The following is a 19,602-nucleotide window of genomic DNA, read 5'->3' on the forward strand; positions in this document are numbered from 1 at the left end:
AAATAAACTTTTCTTGCATGATAATGTCCAGAAAAATTCGCTTTATATTACTATAGAGTCCTTTTAACGAATGAGTTTGATGGTTTATCACAAACCTTAAATGAAAGAAGTCCTTTGTTCTCCTGCACCATGCATGCGCAATCCTGTCGGCTGTATTTCACAGCACGACATACTGTAAAAAGTGTTTATACTATTTATACTTTCAATTAACAAATTGAAGTCTTGTGAAAGGTTGACAGGATAACTGGCATTAACTGTCAAAATAATTTCAAACTATTGAAGTTAGCTTACAGAATAAACATGTCAATCAACCCATATGATTTTTGCTGTAATATTTTTGTTTTGAAAAGTCACTGTGACTGATAGAAAAGTGATGGTTTTAGCAACATTTTAACCTGTCTGAATGCTAATAGTCATTTTGCGTCGGGGGGTGAAGCCCTGAACCCTCCACCAGGACTTTGTCCTGGACCTACCGGGGCCTGCGGCCCTTGGACCCTGGCTACTAGGTTTTTCTGATTTAAAAGTTGGCAGGTATGGTGAGGTTATAAAGCTTTTGCCTGTTAAAGAAAGGAGACTGATCCAATGCACAGACATTCGCGTGCCACGCTGTCACGACCCAGACGCACACCAGTGCGCAATCATATGGGAGCCGCGCTGAGCGCACCTCCAAGCGCGTCTCGCTGCCGGCGACGGCCAGATATGGGCCCACGCTCCAGCGCCATCCATTTTCAGGGCTAGTTGATTCGGCAGGTGGGTTGTTACACACTCCTTAGCGGGTTCCAACTTCCATGGCCACCGTCCTCTCTATATCAACCAGGGTGAGCCCCACCCCTTTCATGAGCGCACTACGCGCGGAGTGACCCCTGTTACGCGCCCCCGGCAACAGGGGTGGCAAGCAGGTAAGCTGCGCGGGCGGAGCGCGCGGAGTGACCCATGTTACGAGCCCCCGGCCACGGGGGTGGCGGGCAGGTAAGCTGCTTACCTGCTGCGCGTGACGCCGGCCGCGGCGAAAGCGGACGAGGCGGGGTGTCGGTGCGGTGGGCGCGGTAGTGACCCTGGACGTGCGTCGGGCCCTTCTCGCGGATCGCTTCAGCTACGGCTCCCGGTGGGGCCCTCTCGGGGGAAGGGGCCTCGGTCCCGGACCCCGGCGAGGCGTCCCTTCTCCGCTCCGTAAAAGTGTCCATCTCTTTTCTTTTTTTTTCTTCTGTTGTGGCATATGCAGCAGGTGCCTGCTCGTTTTTCGTATGTGGGTAACAACATTTAACTATGTATATATATTTCCGAATTGGTTTAACTGCCACCCGCAAAAAAAAAACAAAACAAAAAAATTAATCCGCCCGATCCGCGGATAATCCGCGGACTCCGCGGTTGTGTCCGCAAACCGCGCATCTCTAACGTGAGATTATTTTTTGTATTTAGAAATAATAGTAACAACTTTTTTTTTTCTTTTTTTTTCTCCAACATTTGTGGCACTGGCATGGCGCCCCCTGATGGACGGCGCCCTTAGCATTTGCCTATACGGCCTATGCCACGGGCCGGCCCTGCCCCCACCCCCCACCTCCCGAAATCGGAGTTCTCAAGGTTGGCAAATATGTTCCAAATGAGACACGGAAGTGTGTGAAAACAACATAACAACATGCAGGAAATGTGAAATAAATTCCTATAGAAATAGAAATGGGTGAGCAAATGAGTTTAGATAAGAAGGATCTGCTTAATTGAGATCGCACCTGCAGCCTCCAAGGTGATAAATATGAATATTCATCAATAATAATTACCTCCAATGTCGGGTCTGAGCTTCCGGTCATACTCCTTGAGCAGGTTATTAAGTATCTCCGTGGCGTCAGACTGCTGCGACCTGGGAGCCAGCATCTGCTGGACGGTGACGTCCTCGTAGTCCTCCTCGTAGTCCACGGTGAGGGCGCTGCGGGGGACGTCAACGTGTCCGTTAAAACCCGGGCGAGGACGACCATAAAGAGGCGCCTTACCTTGCTTGGAGAGCCGCGAGGAGAAGCACGCACGGCAGCCCTGTGGGGGACATGCTGGTCGGCGAGGAGCTCCGAGTCTACAAGTCCTGCCAAACACACCTCATGCCTCACCGCAACTTCCCGCTCCTGCAGGTGTCAAAGCGCGCGTAAAACTGGCGGGAGACTTGAGGCTTTTTTTTTTTTTTGGCGCTTTTTACGCAAACTCCCTTGACGCCGAGTCAAATCCACTGCAGTCCCTTCACGACAACATGACCGTGGACAAGTGTCTACACGTGTCTGCGTGTCACTACATGTCACGTCTGTCTGCCGGCGCGGGAGAAAAGCGCGCGTCACGACACTTTTTCCTGCGGACTTCTCCTCTCCTCCAGCTACGAGGCCAGGGGCGCACCTAGTCAAGCGATCACCAGTGTCGTCACCATTTCAGGAGTCGACAACTATACATTTTACCGATACCACAATATATATTTTTTTAAGCTGCACCCATCCATCCATCTATCCATCCGTTTTCTACCGCTTGTCCCTTTTTGGTGTCGCCCATGTACTTTTAAATTATGTACTTAATTAAAAAGCTGATAGTATCAGCTACCAAGACTGTAATGTGAATCTTTGGCACCTAACGATTCCATCCGATTCCTGGTGTGACAATTCGAGAATCGATTCTCTATTCCAGTGTTTTTCAACCACTGTGCCGCGGCCATGAGATACAGTCTGGTGTGCCATGGGAGATTATGTAATTTCACCTATTTGGATTAAAAATATTTTTTGACAACCAGTAATTATAATCTGCAAATTATGTGGCATTGTTGTGTGTCGGTGGTGTCCAGAGCTCGGCAGCGTAACCGTGTAATGCTCTTCCATATCAGTAGGTGGCAGCCGGTAGCTAATTGCTTTGTAGATGTCGGAAACAGCGGGAGGCAGTGTGCAGGTAAAAATGTGTCTAATGCTTAAACCAAAAATAAAGAAAAGGTGAGTGCCCCTAAGAAAAGGTATTGAAGCTTAGGGAAGACTATGCAGAACGAAACTACAACTGAACTGGCTACAAAATAAACAAAAACAGAATGTTGGACGACAGCAAAGACTTACTGTGGAGCAAAGACAGCATCCACAAAGTACATCGGAACATGACATGACAATCAACAATGTCCCCACAAAGAAGGATGAAAATCACTTAAATAGTCTTGATTGCTGAAACAAAGTAGATGCGGGAAAATATCACTCAAATGAAGACATGAAACTGCTACAGGAAAATACCACAAAAAGAGAAAAAGCCACCAAAATAGGAGCGCAAGACAAGAACTGAAACACTACACACAGGAAAACAGCAAAAAACTCAAAATAAGTCACGGCGTGATGTGACAGGTGGTGACAGTACACCTACTTTGAGACAAGAGCTATAGTGATGCATGTTTGGTTATGGTTTAAGGTCATATCCAACAATTGCGACGACGACTTTTTTACTGTCAACTGAGTTTAGTTTTTTAAATGATTTCTGCTGGCGGTGTGCCTCCAGATTTTTTCAATGACAAAAATGTGCCTCGGCTCAAAAAAGGTTGAAAAACACTGCTCTATTCAACACTATTTCCACAATGTATTATTTGTTATAAAAAAATATTCCAAAACAGCTCAAAAAAGTGTATTCTGGTTGCATGAAGATGGCCCAAAAAACATTGATCCTAATAAAAATATATATATATATATAGTTTTTTATATACCTTTAAAAAAATGTTTTTTTTTAATATCTATTTAAACACTTTTTAATTTGATTTAGAATCGGGATGAATAAGAACTGTAAATTGGATGTTTTTTCTGTACCCTTACTAAATATGCTGTGAATCTTTGGGCACCCGATTCCTGGGGTGACCATTTGGTTCAGAATCGATTCTCTATTCAACACTATTTTTACAAGGTATTATTTGGTATAATAATTACATCAAATTTTTCAAAACAGGTGTGGAGGGGGGCGTGGCCTGCCGCGGAACTGGGTGTGCAAGGACCGGCCTCGAAGACAGGGACAGGTGAGTGAATGGCCCAGGTGGGCCTTGTTATCTAATCACCTGTCGCTTTTATTAGCAGCAGCCGGCACGAGACACGGAGTGGGAGTGGGAGCCAGAGAGAGAGAGAGACACGGACTCGGAAAAAGAAAGACATTTTACCGGAAAGCAAAAGAGGAGCAATCTGTATGCAAATAAAGCTGTGTATTGTACCCAGAAATCCGGGCTCTCGGGTGCAAGGAACCCACTGGAGGGCAACCTCTACAACAGGTTACGAGTTAAAAAGTGTATTCTGGTCGCACGAAGACGGCCCAAAAACATATTTTAAAAATTGATTCTTAGTAAATAAAAAAAAAAATGTTTGCATTCTTCTTTTTTTTCATTGTTTTTCAAAAAATTGGAATCGATTTAGAATCGGTATGCATAAGACTTGCGATTTTTGATGTGAATCAAAAATCCCATAATAAAGACTTAAGGGTGTGTATATTTGGACACAGAACCAGGGCTGTATCTAGTCACATTTGGGACTATAAAAAGATTGCGCCACTAGAAAACAAAAACAAAAAGTAGCACTTGTGCAAATATGGATTTAACCCTTTCAGGTTCCTGTACAATGTTCGTCTAATCTTGAACGAGTTTGTGGTGAGAATTAAATTTTGTTGAACTATGACAATAAAGAGCATACCATACCTGTTAATTATAACCATATGATATCATACCACCACCAAAGGAATTCAATACAACATTGTGGAGGGGGGGCGTGGTCTGCGGGCCTGCCGCAGAGCGGGGTGTGTAAGGACCGGCCTCGAAGCCAGCGGCAGGTGAGTAGATTGCCCAGCTGGGGCCGCTTATCTAATCACCTGTCGCCCTTATTAGCAGCAGCCGGGCCGAGACAGGTTGTTGGAGTTGGAGAGAGAAAAAGATACACGCTGGAGAGCACAAGGGAGAGCAAGAGAGACTGAGGCTGAAAAGTCGAGTGCGTTTGGCGCAGAGTGGACTAAATAAAAACATTATTGAATCCAGAATACCGGGGCTCTCGTGCCAGTGTGTGGTGGTCAGGGGAACCCACGGCAGAGGAACTGCCACAAACGTTTTTAGAAAAATAGAAATAAAAGCGCTAGAAATACATAAATAATTTTTAAATTGGCTCAGCTATTTCCACCTTGCTTTCAGTTACATTTTTCAAAATAAAATAAGTACAGCACAGGCTAGCTTATGTTACCATTAGTGGTTTAATTTCTTTTAGTGTCTATATTCTTTACAATTACTAATCATTCCTGGGTGGATCTCGCGTGAGAGGAGGTGAGGTAATCATTTTGCAACGCCGTCTGCTGAAAATGATGGAAAGCGCCACACTACATAGCAAATGTGGTCAAAGTTGGAATTGCCACAACATTTTTTAATATTCAACACTCCACTGCCATGTGGGGGCTTAAGTGTATTGTGCACCCTTCAATTTGTCACGTATCATGTGTCAGGTAAACCGTGCCGAATGGGGCCATATGAATCCCTTTCTTTCTGTAGATCATTAGCGAGCAACACACAAAGCACTACTAAAGTTTTTCATTTAGTAGCACCTGTGCTCCTAGTGACAATGCCAAGCGTACTGCCGAATTGATCTGATTCAGATTCCTGGGGTGATGATTCGATTCAGAATCGATTCTCGATTCAAACCGATTCTTGCAATGTATTATTATAATGTATGGTATATAATTATAATGAAACTTTTTTAAAACCAGTTGTAGGTTAGAAAGGCTCCTTCTGGTTGCATGGAAAACTTATTCTTAAAAATGTATTCTATTTTTTTAAGTTTTTGTGTTCATTTCGAAACATGTTTTTCTTTGTGTTAGCATTTTCTTTAAATACATTTAAAACATTTTTAAAATTGATTTAAAATCGGGATAAAAAAATATTGCAATTCATACTAATTATTAAGGGTATGAATCTTTGGGCACCTAGTGATTCGATACGATTCCAATTTCTAGGGTGGCGATACGATAAAAAAATATATAACATATGCATAAAATGTTTTTAATATACAGTATATATATTATTTTTATTTTATTTTAAGTATATATATTTTTTTGTTAATCGTATCGCCACCCCATACATTAGAATTGTGTGTACCGTATATATATATATATATATATATATATATATATATATATATATATATATATATATATATATATATATATATATATATATATTAGAGATGCGCGGATAGGCAATTATTTCATCCGCAACCGCATCAGAAAGTCGTCAACCATCCGCCCGATCTAACATTTAATCAGAACCGCACCCGCCCGCACCCGCCCGTTGTTATATATCTAATATAGATGATGCAAGGCATTCGTGAGGTTATAAAGCGTTTGCCTGTTAAAGAAAGGAGACTGATCCAATGCAGCACAGACATTCAATGCGTGCCACGCTGTCACGACCCAGACGCACACCTGTGCGCAATCATATGGGAGCCGCGCTGAGCGCACCTCCAAGCGCGTGGAGGTGCGATGTCCCTCGCACCCGCGACGGCTCCACCCGGGCTTGCGCCCGAGGCTTCAGCGCGCACCGCGGCGGCCATCCTACTCGTCGCGGCCTAGCCCTCGCGGCTCTCGCTGCCGGCGACGGCCGGGTATGGGCCCGACGCTCCAGCGCCATCCATTTTCAGGGCTAGTTGATTCGGCAGGTGGGTTGTTACACACTCCTTAGCGGGTTCCGACTTCCATGGCCACCGTCCTGCTGTCTATATCAACCAGGGTGAGCCCCACCCCTTTCGTGAGCGCACTGCGCGCGGAGTGACCCCTGTTACGCGCCCCCGGCAACAGGGGTGGCGGGCAGGTAAGCTGCGCGGGCGGAGCGCGCGGAGTGACCCCTGTTACGAGCCCCCGGCCACGGGGGTGGCGGGCAGGTAAGCTGCTTACCTGCTGCGCGTGACGCCGGCCGCGGCAAAGGCGGACGAGGCGGGGTGTCGGTGCGGTGGGCGCGGTGGTGACCCTGGACGTGCGTCGGGCCCTTCTCGCGGATCGCCTCAGCTACGGCTCCCGGTGGGGCCCTCTTGGGGGAAGGGGCCTCGGTCCCGGACCCTGGCGAGGCGTCCCTTCTCCGCTCCGTAAAAGTGTCCATCTCTTTTTTTTTTCTTCTTCTGTTGTGGCATATGCTGCAGGTGCCTGCTCGTTTTTCGTATGTGGGTAACAACATTTAACTATGTATATATATTTCCCAATTGGTTTAACTGCCACCCGCCTGAATCTATTTAAAATCTAATTTTTTTTTATTTCAACCGCCCGACCCGACCCGCGGATAAAATCTAATTTTTTTTAATTTCAACCGCCTGATCCGCGGATAATTCGCGGACTCCGCGGTTGTGTCCGCAAACCGCGCATCTCTAATATACAAGTAAAAGCCAGTAAATTAGAATATTTTGAAAAACTTGATTTATTTCAGTAATTGCATTCAAAAGGTGTAACTTGTACATTATATTTATTCATTGCACACAGACTGATGCATTCAAATGTTTATTTCATTTAATTTTGATGATTTGAAGTGGCAACAAATGAAAATCCAAAATTCCGTGTGTCACAAAATTAGAATATTACTTAAGGCTAATACAAAAAAGGGATTTTTAGAAATGTTGGCCAACTGAAAAGTATGAAAATGACAAATATGAGCATGTAAAATACTCAATACTTGGTTGGAGCTCCTTTTGCCTCAATTACTGCGTTAATGCGGCGTGGCATGGAGTCGATGAGTTTCTGGCACTGCTCAGGTGTTATGAGAGCCCAGGTTGCTCTGATAGTGGCCTTCAACTCTTCTGCGTTTTTGGGTCTGGCATTCTGCATCTTCCTTTTCACAATACCCCACAGATTTTCTATGGGGCTAAGGTCAGGGGAGTTGGCGGGCCAATTTAGAACAGAAATACCATGGTCCGTAAACCAGGCACGGGTAGATTTTGCGCTGTGTGCAGGCGCCAAGTCCTGTTGGAACTTGAAATCTCCATCTCCATAGAGCAGGTCAGCAGCAGGAAGCATGAAGTGCTCTAAAACTTGCTGGTAGACGGCTGCGTTGACCCTGGATCTCAGGAAACAGAGTGGACCGACACCAGCAGATGACATGGCACCCCAAACCATCACTGATGGTGGAAACTTTACACTAGACTTCAGGCAACGTGGATCCTGTGCCTCTCCTGTCTTCCTCCAGACTCTGGGACCTCGATTTCCAAAGGAAATGCAAAATTTGCATGGTTGGGTGATGGTTTGGGGTGCCATGTCTTCTGCTGGTGTCGGTCCACTCTGTTTCCTGAGATCCAGGGTCAACGCAGCCGTCTACCAGCAAGTTTTAGAGCACTTCATGCTTCCTGCTGCTGACCTGCTCTATGGAGATGGAGATTTCAAGTTCCAACAGGACTTGGCGCCTGCACACAGCGCAAAATCTACCCGTGCCTGGTTTACGGACCATGGTATTTCTGTTCTAAATTGGCCTGCCAACTCCCCTGACCTTAGCCCCATAGAAAATCTGTGGGGTATTGTGAAAAGGAAGATGCAGAATGCCAGACCCAAAAACGCAGAAGAGTTGAAGGCCACTATCAGAGCAACCTGGGCTCTCATAACACCTGAGCAGTGCCAGAAACTCATCGACTCCATGCCACGCCGCATTAACGCAGTAATTGAGGCAAAAGGAGCTCCAACCAAGTATTGAGTATTGTACATGCTCATATTTTTCATTTTCATACTTTTCAGTTGGCCAACATTTCTAAAAATCCCTTTTTTATATTAGCCTTAAGTAATATTCTAATTTTGTGACACACGGAATTTTGGATTTTCATTTGTTGCCACTTCAAATCATCAAAATTAGATGAAATAAACATTTGAATGCATCAGTCTGTGTGCAATGAATAAATATAATGTACAAGTTACACCTTTTGAATGCAATTACTGAAATAAATCAAGTTTTTCCAAAATATTCTAATTTACTGGCTTCTACCTGTATATATATATATATATATATATATATATATATATATATATATATATATATATATATATATATATATATATATATATACACTAGGGCTGGGCGATATGGCCTTTTATTAATATCTCAATATTTTTAGGCCATGTCACGATACACGATATATATGTGGATATTTTGCCTTAGCCTTGAATGAACACTTGATGCATATAATCACAGCAGTATGATGACTCTATGTGTCTACATTAAAACAGTCTTGTTCATACTGCATTAATATATGCTCATTTTAAACTTTCATGCAGAGAAGGAAATCACAACTAAAAGCGTTTTTATTAAAGAGTTATTAAGCAGTGGCACAAACATTTTTAAACAAGCTATTAGTGCACTTTTGTGCATGATGTCAATAAGATGACATATCAAAACAACACTAAATTAAAGTGCACTTTTTGTACAGAACACCACTACAATAGTTTAAAACAAATAAAGTGCACTTTTGTGCATGATGTCACACAAGATATTTCAATAACTGTCAAATAAAAATGAGCTGCATAATAGGAATTTAAATAGTGTATGTCCTTCGCTAGGTGGTAGGTTCCTGTGGACCTTATCTCATTCTTTTGACTATTTGTTTCATACGGTGTTGATCTGGAAATGGTTGCTTGGGCATTTTGTGGGTGTGGCACCGTACGGAGATGTTGACATGCAGAGTTTCAAGCCCTCTTCACTCTCTAGCGGGTGACTTTTTAAATGATGCTACAAATTAGTAGTGGTTCTACTTTTTGTAGCAACGCTTTTGCCCCACGCGTGACATATTACGGTTGTCTGTTCAACATCTTCCCGCTTGAAGCCAAACCACCGCCCGACGATGGACCCCGTGCTGTTTTTCTTGGGAATTAATTAATGTTGTTCCAAGCAGGAACAACAACGTGTAACAAAATATCAAGTGGTTATTGCAGGCGTGCTCAAACTTTTTCCACAGAGGCTTAAAATGCTAACAGTTAGCACGCTGGCCAAATAGCATCAAGTAACAATAAATATGAGCAAAATGAGCTAAGAAGCTAGCATGCTAACAGTACTATACTAACACGCTAACAATAGCATGCTTACAGTTAGCATTAGTGAAATACCAAAATTAGGGATGTCCGATCATATCGGGCTGCCGATATTATCGGCCGATAAATGCTTTAAAATGTAATATCGTAAATTATCAGTATCGGTTTCAAAAAGTAAAATTTATGACTTTTTAAAACGCCGCTGTACGGAGTGGTACACGGATGTAGGGAGGAGTACAGAGCGCCATAAACCTTAAAGACACTGCCTTTCCCTGCCGGCCCAAATCACATAATATCTACAACTTTTCACACACACAAGTGAATGCCAACCATACTTGGTCAACAGCCATACAGGTCACACTGAGGGTGGCTGTATAAACAACTTTAACACTGTTACAAATATGCGCAGCAATGTGAACCCACATCAAACAAGAATGACTAACACATTTCGGGAGAACATCCACACCGTAACACAACATAAACACAACAGAACAAATACCCAGAACCCCTTGCAGCACTAACTCTTCCGGGACGCTACAATACACAACCCCCGTTACCCCCCCCCCCCCACACTCACACCTCAACCCCGCCCACCTCAACTTCCTCATGCTCTCTCAGGGAGAGCATGTCTCAAATTCTAAGCTGCTGTTTTGAGGCATGTTTAAAAAAATAATGCACTTTGTGACTTCAATAATAAATATGGCAGTGCCATGTTGGCATTTTTTTCCATAACTTGACTTGATTTATTTTGGAAAACCTTGTTACATTGTTTAATGCATCCAGCGGGGCATCACAACAAAATTACCGTATTTTCCGCACTATAAGGCGCACCTAAAAACCACAATTTTTCTCAAAAGCTGACAGTGCGCCTTATAACCCGGTGCGCTTTATTACGATTCATTTTCATAAAGTTTCGATCTCGCAACTTCGGTAAACAGCCGCCATCTTTTTTCCCGGTAGAACAGGAAGCGCTTCTTCTTCTACGCAAGCAACCGCCAAGGAAAGCACCCGCCCCCATAGAACAGGAAGCGCTTCTTCTTCTACTGTAAGCAACCACCCGCCCCCGGAAGAAGAAGAAAAAACGCGCGGATATCACCGTACGTTTCATTTCCTGTTTACATCTGTAAAGACCACAAAATGGCTCCTACTAAGCGATCCGGTTCATAAAAAGACGCAATCTCTCCATCCGCACACGGATTACTACCGTATTTCACAGCAACTGATATTCCTGTGAACCGCACTGTGGAACGGGAGCACGTACGGTGAATATTCGCACCACAGGGAATGAGAAGTCATCCTTCACTGTGGTTCTAGCTTGCCATGCTAACTTCCACCCATGGTGATATTCAAAAGGAAGACCTTGCCAAAAGAGACCTTTCCAGCCGGCGTCATCATAAAAGCTAACTCGAAGGGATGGATGGATGAAGAAAAGATGAGCGAGTGGTTAAGGGAAGTTTACGCGAAGAGGCCGGGTGGCTTTTTTCACACAGCTCCGAAGGCGAACACACCTTCACTAAGACGGGCAGACAGCGCCGGACGACATACGCCAACATTTGCCAGTGGATCGTAAATGCCTGGGCAGATATTTCGGTCACAACTGTGGTCCGAGCTTTCCGGAAGGCAGGATTCACAGAACAACAGCGACACTGACTCCCGATGACTTCGACGAGACGGAACCGGCCATTTTGGATACCACGCTTGCGCAACTTTTCAATTCGGACACCGAAGACGAAGAATTCGAAGGATTTACGAATGAAGAATAACTTCAGAAGGTGAGCGCTATGTTTATTTTGTGTGTTGTGACATTAACGTTCGAGCAACATTATGTTGCTATTGCTCTACACCATTTTGAATTTTACTATGTTTGTGATTGCACATTTGCGTACATTTTGGGACAGAGTTGTTAGAACGCTGGTTTTCAATATATTATTAAAGTTTGACTGAACTATCTGACTGTTTTTTTGACATTCACTTTAGCGCAGCGTTTTTTTGACATTCACTTTAGCGCAGCGTAGGCGCGGCTTATAGTCCGGGGCGGCTTATTGGTGGACAAAATTATGAAATATGTAATTCATAGAAGGTGCGGCTAATAATCCGGTGCGCCTTATAGTGCGGAAAATACGGTAGGCATAATAATGTGTTAATTCCACGACTGTATATATCGGTATCGGTTGATATCGGAATCGGTACTTAAGAGTTGGACAATATCGGAATATCGGCAAAAAAGCCATTATCGGACATCTCTAGTAAATATGTTGGAGCAGTATTTTTAGATTTGAAAAAAGCTTTCGACACTGTAAATCACAGAGTTTTGATGACAAAATTAAAACAATTTAATGTATCAAAACTAGGGATGATGTTCGAAACCGGTTCTCCCGGTTGTTCGATAAGAAAAGAACCGATTTCATGGACTCAAATCCCTTTTTGAGAACTGGTTCCCGTTAACGAGGTGACTATAGTAAAGAAAAAGAGTTGGTTCTTTACTCGAATCCCTGGGAACGAATCCCGTCCTACAGGAAATGCCCTGTGGGACATCACAGGAAATGACGTAGCTCAGTCATTAAGCGGCAGATACAGAAAGCAGCAAAAATAATGGACCGGAAAAAACGCCTCAAGGCATGGCTTCATTTTGCAAAAAAATACGACGAGGAAACGGCAATATGCAATTATTGCCAGGCTTCGCTCTCATGTAAGAGGGGAAGTACAACAAGCATGTTGAAACATGTTCACCGCCGCACATAACCTGAACGTTCGAAAACCCCTCTTCCTCTGCTTCAACCTGCAGCTCCAGCTCCAGTGATAGAGCCGGTGAGTAACTAACGTTAACTGTTGCCGGTTAATTTCCATATTTGCTCACTTGTAGCCTTTAGGCTAAAATACAATATCTCTTATGTCAACCAGGACTGCAGTAATGTTAGCTGGACTAACGTTACCTATGCATAGTCAGTGGCTAACGGTAACGATAACATTAGCCTTTTTGTATGTGTCTGATAACGTTAACGGTATCTTGTAGCCTACACCACTCCAGAGTTTGCAGGTATGTCTAATAAACTAGTGCTTTCTTTCTTTCTTTAGTTTATTTCGTACATGAACACACTTACAACATAACACATCAGTTTCATATCATTTCACTTTACATCATGTCCGAAAAAGTAGTAGGAAGAAGTAAAGCTTATTTAATACCCCTTTCCCACTTCAGAGCGTTTACGAATATATACATCATTTACTGACCTTTTTATAATAAAATAAGATCTGTGAATTAGTATACACAACAGTTTTGTAATATGTAATTAATTAATTCAGTCATTACTAATATACTGAGATGAAGAATATCTTATTCTCAATAAGGTCGAAAGTATTTCTCATAATTCTTCTTTGTACTTTGTAAGCACTATTAATTTGAACAACCTCTTAAAGTGTATCATATCAGTACAAAGTTGAACTCCATTACTTAATCCATTCCATCATTTAATTCCACATACTAATGCTAAAGACTTAATAACAGACACCCGAGTCTTCACATTCAGCTAATTTCCCCCCTAATTCTATGCTGTGTCTGTCCCTCATTTTCCCTCCAGACAAGGACGTGCAGTCATTCCTGGAGGAGGCCACACTGATGGACCCCAGAAGGTTTAGATACAGACTGGAGGAGGATGTTGTCGAACCTATCTGTGTGTCCAAGCTAGTTCCCCGCCAAGTGAACGTGTTTTTTCCACCTTTGGCGACACGATTAGCGAAGAGCGGGTCAGACTTGATCCTGAAAAAGCAGACATGCTAATTTTTTGGAAGAAGAATTGTTGATTGATGACTGTGGCCTTCTCAGTGTCATACTGTGTGTAGTTAGTATGTTCCAATAGCTGTAGTTAGTATGTTCCAATAGCAGCAGAAGTGCACTTTTTGGAGAGCTGTATTATTTTCAGTTTTGTGCCAAAGGGACTGATTTTATTTAACACTATATTATTATTTATACACCTGTAGTGATCACAGAGACAGGTTGTTTTTGTGTTACTGTATATATTTGTTTTTCTGAAAAATCCCACTTAATATACTTTGGGTAACAACAGTCAATATTTATTTTTATTTTTTTTAGGGGGGCAACAACAGTCAATATTTATTTATTTTATTTAATTTTTTTCTTATAAAATGAAAGTGAGCTTTTGTTAAACCAGCGTTTCTCAAAGTGTGGGGCACGCCCCACTGGTGGGGAATAGAGACATGACAGGTGGGGCGCGAGGAACGGGAGGACATTTCACTTTAATTAATTTTTTTTAAATTATATTCTTAGATTATTTTTTTTTACTATGCTTTCATTTTCTATACACACTGTAAATCACTTTGTGATTCTGTCTGTGGAATCCGCTATATAAATAAATGTAAATTACTTATTTTTCCTGTAGGCTTTAAATTTTTCGGTAGGAGCGAAAGTTTGACAGACATAGCAACAGTAACTAATGGGGGCGGGGCTAAGCGGATCAAACTTTCGCGCGGATGGGTAGATTCTGTTCATAACTTTTATGGACAGAATTTCTAGGCGCAGTCAAGGCGTTGAGGGGATCCGGTTTGGTGGCTGCAGGATTAGGTCTCTGCTTTTTGCAGATGATTTGGTCCTGATGGCTTCATCTGGCCAGGATCTTCAGCTCTCACTGGATCGGTTCGCAGCTGAGTGTGAAGCGACTGGGATGAAAATCAGCACCTCCAAGTCCGAGTCCATGGTTCTCGCCCGGAAAAGGGTGGAGTGCCATCTCCGGGTTGGGGAGGAGATCTTGCCCCAAGTGGAGGAGTTCAAGTACCTCGGAGTCTTGTTCACGAGTGAGGGAAGAGTGGATCGTGAGATCGACAGGCGGATCGGTGCGGCGTCTTCAGTAATGCGGACGCTGTATCGATCCGTTGTGGTGAAGAAGGAGCTGAGCCGGAAGGCAAAGCTCTCAATTTACCGGTCGATCTACGTTCCCATCCTCACCTATGGTCATGAGCTTTGGGTTATGACCGAAAGGACAAGATCACGGGTACAAGCGGCCGAAATGAGTTTCCTCCGCCGGGTGGCGGGGCTCTCCCTTAGAGATAGGGTGAGAAGCTCTGTCATCCGGGGGGAGCTCAAAGTAAAGCCGCTGCTCCTCCGCATCGAGAGGAGCCAGATGAGGTGGTTCGGGCATCTGGTCAGGATGCCACCCGAGCGCCTCCCTAAGGAGGTGTTTAGGGCATGTCCGACCGGTAGGAGGCCACGAGGAAGACCCAGGACACGTTGGGAAGACTATGTCTCCCGACTGGCCTGGGAACGCCTCGGGATCCCCCGGGAGGAGCTGGACGAAGTGGCTGGGGAGAGGGAAGTCTGGACTTCCCTGCTTAGGCTGCTGCCCCCGCGACCCGACCTCGGATAAGCGGAAGAAGATGGATGGATGGATGGATGGATGGGTAGCAGGCTAATGTGTGGACCACAATTACACAAAATGGATACATTTGTGACTGGCACCTCAAAGGTCGTCGAACCAGAGCCAGAGCCAGCGCCTGCAGAAAAACAAAAATCTGACGGGCCTAATCAACCATAAAGCCAACCGAAAAGAAAATATGATGAAGGGTATCTTGCTCTTGGATTCACGGCAGTGGTGGTGGAGGCAGAGGAGAGACCCCTGTGTGTTCTGTGTCTAAAAGCGCTAGCAGCAGACAGCATGAGACCCAACAAATTAAAGAGACACCTCGAGACCACACACCCCAATCACGTCAATAAGCCACTTGATTTCTTTCAAAGAAAACTGACAGAGTACCGTCAACAGGAGAAGCGCATGGTAAAAGCTACATCAGTAAACAGTAACGCTCAAATGGCTTCATATAGAGTTGCATACAGAATTGCACAATGCAAAAAAACACATGTTATGTCCTCGGTTTCACCTATGTGCTTATTTAGGTGTCTTAATTTAATAATAATCAGGCAACACGTTTCAACTCAATGCCTCGGATCGCTCCCGTTTATTAACAACTTCGAGAGTCCAAACTCTCCCTCCCTCCCGTGACGTCACACACTGAACACATGCTACGGTGGTTCGGACATGACAAAACAGTACATGACACCTCACACAATTGCTGAGCAGCTCATTCTCCCCGCTGCAATAGACCTGGTGTCAGTCATGCTTAGTTATTAGGGCCCGCATGGCCCATTGCATAAGGACTCCCACAGGGAGTCCTTATGCAATGGGACATAAGGACCTATTGAATTTGTAAGGTTTTATTCTTTCTTATTATTATTATTATTCTTCCGCAACTTTGCGCTGTAATTTGACCCCCTTAACATACTTCAAAACTCACCAAATTTTACACACACATCAGTAATATACGGCAAAACTTTTTATCAAAAAACCAAACCTCAAAACTCAAAATTGCGCTCTAGCGCCCCCTACGAAAAAAAAACGAGACTGCCTGTAACTCCCACTAGGAAGGTCGGAGAGACATGAAACAAAAACCTTTATGTAGGTGTGACTTAGACCTAGATTTCATAATAGTATATTCTCTGGCAAAAATCAACAGGAAGTTGGCAATTCCCCCTTCAAGACAAAAAAGTACTAAAAACAGTCACTTTTGCCTCTTTGAGCTGTAATTTGACCCCCTTAACATGCTTCAAAACTCACCAAACTGAACACACACATCAGGACTGGCTAAAATTGTGATTTAATGAAAAAACCTAACCCCAAATCTAAAAATTGTGCTCTACCGCAATTTTTTAATAAAACGCAGAAAAAACTGCTCCTCGGAAGAAAAAAATGACAAAACTGCCTGTAACTCCCACTGGGAAAGTCAGAGAGACATGAAACAAAAACCTCTATGTAGGTCTCACTTAGACCTACTTTTCATAGATTGACAACCCTCAGTAAAAATCAACAGGAAGTTTGCAATTTCCCCTTCAAAACAAACGTTTTTTATAAACCGGTCACTTCTCTTCAAACATCTCCTCTGAGCGCGTTTGTCGTTTCGGCTTCAAACTAACACAGGAGAGAGATTGAACCCTTCCAAATAAAAGTTATCGAAATAATTTTTACAACTGCTCCGGTTTTGATTTTATGAGCCTTCAAAGAACCGCTGCGCTGATGCTGCTGCGCTGATGCTGCTGCGCTGCTGTTTTCTCAAGATGGCTGCTTAAAAGCAGGAAGCACCAGCGTGCCCACACAATGCAGACAAGGTAGGTACACTACACAAAAGTATTGGGACACTTCGGACTAAAAGTAGACAAAAGTATTGGGACACTTATGACTACCACTGGACAAAAGTATTGGGACATTTAGGCCGAAAACTGGACAAAAGTATTGGGATACTTGGGACTAAAACTTGACAAAAGTATTGGGACACTTAGGACTAGCACCTGCCAAATACGCGGGCCCGACCAATGCTGCTTGCAGCTTTAATTTTATTTATTATTGAACTTGATGCAAGTTATACCACAGCTGCACAGTTATTTTATTTATTATTGAACTTGATGTTATGTTATGTTATTGAGTTTGAATGTATACAACTTGATGTTACTTGATGTTCAATAAATTTGAAAATGTTAAGCTTGGCATTAGCGTTCTGTTGGGGCGATGGGGGCAGGTGGGGCTTGAAAACTCCCCCTTGTCCAAAGTGGAGGATGACAAAAAAAGTTTGAGAACCACTGTGTTAAACCAAATATTGTGTGTTTTTTTCCATATACAAAAACCTATCTGGATTCGATAAGAGAATCGATAAGGAATCGGTTCCATAAGAGGATTCGATAATGGGCTTGAACTTGATAATTTCTTATCAAACATCATCCCTAATCAAAACAAACTATTAATTGGTTTAAATCATATCTTGAATTGCGACAACAATGTGTAAAATCAGACGTAATAAATTGTGATTTGGGTATGCCACAAGGATCTATTGTGGGCCCGCTGCTTTTCAGTATATATATATTAATGACCTCCCAAATATTTGCACAAATACCATAGGCAGATGATACAATGATTTATGTGGCAGCCGTCAACCTCAACAGGCTTCAGAGATATTAAACAGACAGCTTGCTAAAGTATCAACATGGCTTCAAAATAACTGTTTAACCCTAAATTATAACAAAACCGTCTCAAAGTGTTTCTCTTTTAAGAAAAATCATTAAATGAAATTCAGGTCAACATTAATCAAAATAAAATAGAGCAGGTAAAGGAATTTAAATATGTGGGTGTTATTTTGGACCCAAAGTTAAAATTTGATGGCCATATTATAAAAATGACTAAGACCATAAAAACAATTATTAAATATCTGTTTCAGGCTTATTAGACCGTGTTTTTCTGTTCAATTTCATGCAATGATTTTATCCCATATGTCTTATTGTGCCATGGTCTGGGGACAGGCCACAAGGTGTGTAGTGAAGCCTCTTTTGTCATTATATAAACAAACACTAAAGATATTTGACCAAAAACTAATGAAGCGTCATCACTGCAACATTACCCAAAAATATCAAATAATGAGTTTTGATCATTTTATGCATTTCTCATTTTTAAAATCTATTTTTAAGTATCCTAATAGATTAGCCCCTGATGTGATGTGTCAAGAAATACAAAGATACAGTAGTGAATGTGTGCAGACTCCAGCTGTAGAGTGAAAAGGTGCCGGACCACTCTGGGTCAGTCTGCGTTCTCAGTGACGGCCTCACATCTGTGGAACTCTTTGCCATTGCAGTTAAAGTCACTTATCGTTAATTTACATTAACGACATGATATCAGCATGTAACGGCAATTCGTTCCTGCGATCCTGGCCTCAGACAGGGACAAACTGGAGGTTGAAAGTGCATTCAGCATCGAACTAAGTAATCTCTGTCTCTGGCTTTCCGATAACAAACCGTCACTACACCTGGGTAAAACAGAGTCCATCCTATTTGGGTCTAAGCACAACCTAGGTAAATCCCCGGGCTTCACGATTAAAGCAAGGTGATACCATAATCACCAGCAAAGACAAGGTAATTTACCTAGGTTGTATGTTGGACAACACTCTCTCGGGTGAAAAAATGGCATTAAAAAAATCACCAAGATCAATAATAAAACTGGATTTTTGGGCAGGATTTCTGCGTTTATCAACAGGGATACACTTAAAACCCTTGCCGGTGCCCTCATACAGTGTCATTTTGACTACGCCTGCACCTCATGGTTCACCAGTATCCCCAAGCCACTAAAAACAAAACTGCAAACTTCGCAAAACAAGCTGGTGAGACTTCTGCTCAACCTCCCATACAGGACTCACCTAACTCAAGCCCACATTGGAGGGGGGCGTGGCCTGCGGGCCTGCCGCGGAATGGGGTGTGCAAGGACCGGCTTCGAAGAAAGCGACAGGTGAGTGGGTGGCCCAGGTGGGCCTTGTTATCTAATCACCTGTCTCCTTTATTAGCAGCAGCCGGAATGAGACACGTTGTTGGAGCTGGAGTGGGAGCCAGAGAGACAGAGAGAGACACGAACGCAGAAAGGACAGCTTGCTGGAAAGCAAAACCCTTGCACCATTTTCATGAAAATAAAACAGTGTTGTAACCCTGATCCGGGCTCTCCTGGCAGTGTGTGGTGGTCTGCAGAACCCACTAGAGGGCATCATCCACACCCACTTTACCAAATTGGGATG

General features: G+C 43.2%; 1 protein-coding gene across 6 annotated transcripts in view; it reads right to left on the reverse strand.

The window, feature by feature from the left end:
* gabrg3 (gamma-aminobutyric acid type A receptor subunit gamma3) overlaps positions 1-19,602 on the reverse strand; it is a 143,799-nt gene that overhangs the window by 118,050 nt on the left and 6,147 nt on the right. For 3 of the 6 annotated variants that reach the window (XM_061977568.1, XM_061977571.1, XM_061977570.1), the window contains exons 1-2: positions 1,986-3,601; positions 1,776-1,921 (exon numbers count right to left, since the gene is read on the reverse strand). The exons of 1 other annotated variant lie outside the window; for it this stretch is intronic. In XM_061977568.1, coding sequence (XP_061833552.1) covers positions 1,776-1,921; positions 1,986-2,038 — 199 coding nt within the window. In that variant the 5' untranslated portion in view covers positions 2,039-3,601. Of the gene's footprint in view, positions 1-1,775; positions 1,922-1,985; positions 3,602-19,602 lie in introns of those variants that run through there. 2 more of the 6 variants (XM_061977569.1, XM_061977573.1) reach the window with 2 other exon arrangements.

Source organism: Nerophis lumbriciformis, linkage group LG18 (genome assembly GCF_033978685.3).
Source record: "Nerophis lumbriciformis linkage group LG18, RoL_Nlum_v2.1, whole genome shotgun sequence".
Taxonomy (NCBI): domain Eukaryota; kingdom Metazoa; phylum Chordata; class Actinopteri; order Syngnathiformes; family Syngnathidae; genus Nerophis; species Nerophis lumbriciformis.